Genomic DNA, 6,000 nt, shown 5'->3' with positions numbered 1-6,000 from the left:
GCTGACGAAAGCTGGTCTTTGTAACCACAGCGTATGAAATTAAAAGTTTCTTAGATTCCTCCGGGGTCCCTCATCATATCCAGACAAAATTAACATGGGACCATCTGGGAAGCATACACTTCCAAACAAAAAAAGAATTTTTCAAATCGGTCCAGTATTCTTAGAGCAATACGAAATCATACATAAAAAGTCGCAAGACGAAATCATAACCTCCTTTTTTGAAGTCGGTTAAAAAGGTTGGGTAAAATCGTCTTTGTGTAATGTATTTGCAACTTGTTTCACACCCTTCAGCTTTTGACTTTGTGTGCATGCAGAGCTATCTGCATTGTGTTTGCCCCCATGTGTTTCAAAATTTCTTACTTATTTTTGTCCCTCTAACACCCCTTAAAGTTTCTCCCAACAACCCTGGGACACCCTTTTTTTTCAAAACTTTCCTTCTTTCCTTTTCTTGTCGTCTCTAAGCTTTTTTTTTATTGTTATTATTTTTTTTGACAGAAAAAATAGAACATTAATTTTATTAAAAAAATTGGTTTGAAAACTAAATTTTCAATTTTTTTTGTTTAAGTTAAATTAATTAGAAACTGACACAGTTTATTACTTATTCATTTGAACTCCCACCTGGATTTTACATCAAAATAAAATTCTGAGACACCCTGCACACTTAAACGTTGCCTTGCAAAACACAAGGTTAACAAAACTTCTCAAAATATTTTACTGCGCATTGAATTACTCACCGTTGGAAGATAGTTTTGCAAGGATCCGGAACAGCTCGAGTTCCAAATTCTGAGGTAACGATTCGATTCGCTTTCATATTTCTCTTGTACGCATCGCTTCTGAGAAACCGACTTTGGTACTTCACCTGGCCGTCTTGAAATTCAAAACGATGCATCAGAGCTAAGCCATCAAAGACGTGGTTGTACTTGTCAGGGCCTACTTCTAAAAGACCAGATCCTATCCGTACCAGGTTTCCTTTGAGCCATCCGGGTATTTCGCCTATTTAAAATGAAAGCTAAATAAATTTTTAAAAAATTATAGTGGAGTTTAAAATCAAAATAATTATTAGAAGCAAAAAATAGAAATAAAAATTACAATTTTTTGTACCAATGTGAAAAGATACCAGTTTTTCAATGCGAAAGAATTCCGGGTAACTTCAAGCTACGTGATTGAAAATTATTCTAATTATTATTTACTAGAAAATCGCCCGTCAAGATATGACGGGTGAAAATTGCTTTTACATTTGAACGAAGCAGTTGCCTGTTTGATGATATTTTGATGGTTGAAAATTTAACCCTAACTTCAGTTGATTAACCCTAAACTACAGTAGATAGCGTTTATTGTTGACCACTTTTTCGTTTCTTCATTCCCCTGAAATGACAGTCTTACCAGTAAACAGTTAAGTTACCGGATCCAGTTCAGCCTTGTCACAATGAAGCCTTTCCCAAACATATTATCAAATTATCATGCTGTGGCGCGGGTTTCATTGCTGATAACGTAGGAACGTTACTCGATCATTGGCTAATATATATATATATGAGGATTCTTCTAACTTTGATTTTAGCTTTTAATTTTAGCGCACGATAAGATGTTCAGCCTGTATTATTCGAAAATAAAAAGCGAAAAAAGAAGAAAGCATAAAAGGAGTCTTGTCTCAAAATGTCTCTAGAAACAAGAAATAATAATAATAATAAATAGTAAGTAATGAAACAGAATAAATTTTACCGTATCAAGAAAAAATTCAAAATTAAATCCTATTTTCCAATGTTCTATTAAATTCTTTATGAAGACATTTTTCGTCTATTTCTGCTGAATGAAAATTTCTCAGAAGTTTCAGGGAATACATTTGATGTTGTTTAAATACTAATTAATAGTTTATTTATTACGTGGTTTTTTCACTTTTTCTGCTAGATTCTGTTAAATATAAATTTGTTAAACTGTTGTTAAAATCATTTGGTACATATCTTAACTGTGAACAACATTAGCACAGTTTATTTTTTTATTTATTTATTTTTTTTTTCGATACTGCTGTTGCAAATGTCTATAACTATGTATTTACATTCATCAATGAATAGTTATGAAACTGCAAGGTTAGGATCAGTGACCTTGTTCTCCGGAGGGTTTTTTTTTTTTTTTAAAGTTTTATACCAATCTTGAGAACATTAAACAATCAAAGCGGAATATTTTGAGATAAAAAGTCTCCCGATTAAGATTGAGAATGAGAATAATATTTTTCAAAAGATAATTTTAAAAACGAAAACTTTCTCTCTTTAAAAGAAAAGGGTTGTTTTCATTCATATAAAATATTTATTGAAAAAAAAATGTGTTTGTCCCAGCGAAACAAACAGTAAATCTTGAGCGACGAAAGGAAGACGTTGTATTGCAAGATGAGAAATTGATACCCTTTCCGAAAAATGATATTCCATATATCAGCTGACCTTCAAACATTTTTTCATCTGCTATTTGATCATTTTGGATTACTTCAGTTCTTCCGCTTCTTCTTCTTTTCCTATTTTTGCACATTTCTGTTACTTTTTCATTCTTTTTTTCTTCTTGCGGAAAAAAAAACACACAAAAGAATATTCTCTGTATGATAAAAACATCGTTAAAAAACAATAAAAATAAAATTAAATAATTAAATGAGCATTGAAAAATTTACAAAAAAAGAAAAAATGCAAGTTGAATTTTTGTGTCTTTTGGTCTGTTTGTCTTGCTCAACCTAAAAACTTTTTAGGAAATAGTCTGATTCGATTTATTTCTTTTTTCTTTTTGTTCTTTTTTGAGAGAGAGAGAGAAATCTCGGTCAGGACACCCCTTTTAAATTTTCACGTTTTGAGTTGAATAGTTTAATTTTAAGCAGTTAAAAGAAACAATCACCTAAATTTTGACTCTTTCAATATAAATTTTGATTTTCAAAGAAACGAGTTGCAGTAGAACCCTACTCGTTGGGTTTCTTGTTTCTGCAAATGAAATGGAAATGACCAAGAAATTTGCACTCGTCAATCATGACTGGTGATTTTCTGAAAAAGGTACAACGAGTCATGTTCATAAAAAAAAGAAATTTTGAGGATTAAGATTTTATGGTCGATATCAACCCCTTTTTCATCATTAAGATTATTTACAGCTCATAACGTTGCGTATTTTTATTTCGCATCGATCTTAAATGATTGGAATTAGAAATCTGGAAATTTTGTATTTGATGAAGTTTTGCTGTTCAAGTTCATCTATGGAGGGGGTTTTTCTTAAAATAACAAAATTTTACACCGAAAAAATTTTTTTAACGTGTAGTCTGCTTGAAGCGCAGATCAAAATGAGCAAAATCAAACCCAGACAGTTTGCAACTATAGCGACAAAAATGTCACTCTCTGAGTGAACATAAAAAACACCCTTAATTTTACACCAAAAAAATAATAATAATAATAACATAAAGTCTGCTTGAGTAAAGCCCAGGAAAAAAAATGTTGATAAAATCAAACCACAGAGTATTTGTAGCTATGACAACTAAAATTTCTTTCTCTAAATAAGTATTAAAAACAACCGTTGTCATAGTGGTCTGAAAAATCAGAGCAACATCAACCTTGCTCAAGTAAGGACAATTGAGCAATTCGCGATTGCTTAAAAACTTAACATCAGCACCTACAGCAGGAAAAAGGAATGGTATTATTTTTGATATTATCGGATTAAACTTACGTTTTTGGGATTGTTCATTCTTTATTTGCATTTTCTTTTTACTTATTCAATGAGGGAGAAAAGTTGGAGGAATTTGCTGCAACTCATTTCTTTTTTTTTCCCCTACTATTTCTTTCCGCTTGACATTGACAAAAAAAACCGTTTGAATTTAAACTATTTCTTTAAAAAAGAAGGTATAGTTGAAATTTATTGAATCATGATGCGTAAAAGTTTCAGAGACTGGAATTTGATGTCTTTTTTTTATCTTTACTTATTCCTTTTATTTGCACATGTCGTGGTCTGAAAGCAACAGTAGAATATCTCACTGTTGTTTTCAGGCTCAAATAATTTTCTCTAAAAAAGAAGGTATAGTTGAAATTTATTGAATCATAATGCGTAAAAGTTTCAGAGACTGCAATTTGATGTCTTTTTTTTACCTTAACTTATTCTTTTTATTTGCACATGTCGTGGTCTGAAAGCAACAATAGGATATCTCACTGTTGTTTTATATATAGGATATCACAATGACCTCCTCCCGCTCTGGGTGTATCATGTACAGGGTTAGCACAAATGAATGAACGGATTTAAAAAAATATATAATTTCGAAACTATAACACATAATAAAATAACTAATTCACAAAATTAAAGAAAAATAAACTTTTTTTTTTCATTTTTTTTTTAAAAATGCTGAAACGTGTAAGCTTTTTTTTTTCACGACAAACATTTAATCTGTAATCTAGTTCTTTCCACACGTTGTGTGATTTAACATCAGAGACAATCTACATCAACCTTTGTTTGACGGAAATACTATCGAAACTTCAAGAATGTTCATTTTTGAAGCATTGTGAATCATTGACCGAGTGATGCTACAAAATTATGCAGCATTCTGAAACGTTGACAGAGGTACTGCAAAATAAATGTGTGGAGCGAACTGGATTGCAGAGGGAAACCCCGATGGGAGGTCACGAGAAGTCACTGCGACCTCCTCGAATTTCCTTATTCGGTATAGTTTACTGATGATTCGGCATATTCCTAGATAGCTTGCAATATTGCGATTAGTAGGGGAGACCGGGACAAGATGACGAGCCGGGCAAAATGACGAATGTCTTATTTTTTCCGTTTTCCACTCGGACAAGATGACGAATGTCTTATTTTTTCCGTTTTCCACTACGTAACAGCATCACCTGGATACTACTGGCTCTCCCATAGACCGTTCGTTCAGCAATGGTATAGAGACACTGAAATCGCAATATTTGTATAAGTTCTGAAGCTCTGATTGTTTATGGCTGCCACGTTATAAGTTTTATGCATGTGTAAATAAGTTCTGCTACAGATACAGATAAGATATATCGTGCTTCTTTAGTATTTATGAGAAGCTTAGTTTAAATACTACCTATTACCATAAATAAACGTCAATTAATCACCTTCCTTATGGAAATGAAGATGAAACATTTCAAACAGGCAGTCCGGGGCAAGATGACGAGTTCGCCAGGCTCCCCTATAAGCCCAAGTTTATACAATTCAACCCAAACAATCCAATTGCATCAACTTTAAAGGATGGTGCTATAAGGTGTTCTGCTTGTAAAGAGGAATATTGTGATCCTCCAACCGAAGAATGGATCCAGTGCTGTAAATGCCAAGAGTGGTGGCAGGAGGAATATTGCAATTACGAAAATAGCATTTTTATTTTTATATTCCGTTAGCTGCACACTTCAACATTGCGCATAATTCTTTACATTATGCTTAATGTTGATACTTTGTAAGATGTAAAAACACAGTTATCATTTGTTAAACTACGTAACATATTCAAAAGATAAAATATGTTCAACCTTTTTCAGTGTTGTCCTCTTGCCCCAGTACTGGGGCAAGATGACGATTTGTTAAGATTCTGAAAAAATAAAAATATCCTTCTTCTTTTTTTTTTCATTTGAAAAATTAAATGGCAATATATTTAATGCTACAAAGAACTACTCTAGCAGCTAATGTAAAGTTAATTTTACTATCCTTAAAAAGAAATTAATAAACAGCAAAAACTCTTAGCATAGTCATCTTGCCCCGGTCTCCCCTACTTGTTTGCTTGTTTTTTAGCATTTTTTTAAAGTAATGCTTAATGTCATTCCTCATTAGATGCATGTAATGAGTGCATGCTCGTATTTTAAATTCGGTAAAATTCTGTATTCCAATCGGTAAACTAAGTTTGTCTCTAACAAAAATTGAAGTCCGGGGCGCTCCAGTGTTTCTCGAGAAGTAAATAGCTCATACATTGAACTGAAATGGGAAAACAACATATTTTCCTTTCACTTTGTGCAGCAAATATTTAAATGTGCTTAATAGTTT

The 6,000-nt window shown here is 32.3% G+C and overlaps 1 protein-coding gene across 1 annotated transcript in view; it reads right to left on the bottom strand.

Moving 5' to 3' along the window:
* LOC129225938 (carotenoid-cleaving dioxygenase, mitochondrial-like) overlaps positions 1-6,000 on the bottom strand; it is a 53,229-nt gene that overhangs the window by 39,584 nt on the left and 7,645 nt on the right. Inside the window, exon 2 of the mRNA XM_054860485.1 lies at positions 735-993. Within this exon, the coding sequence (XP_054716460.1) occupies positions 735-993 (259 nt within the window). The remainder of the gene's footprint in view (positions 1-734; positions 994-6,000) is intronic.

The sequence above is a fragment of the Uloborus diversus genome, chromosome 7 (genome assembly GCF_026930045.1).
Source record: "Uloborus diversus isolate 005 chromosome 7, Udiv.v.3.1, whole genome shotgun sequence".
In the NCBI taxonomy this organism is placed as follows: domain Eukaryota; kingdom Metazoa; phylum Arthropoda; class Arachnida; order Araneae; family Uloboridae; genus Uloborus; species Uloborus diversus.
Note: the sequence above shows the minus strand (reverse complement) of the source record. Positions and strands in the feature narration are given on the sequence as shown.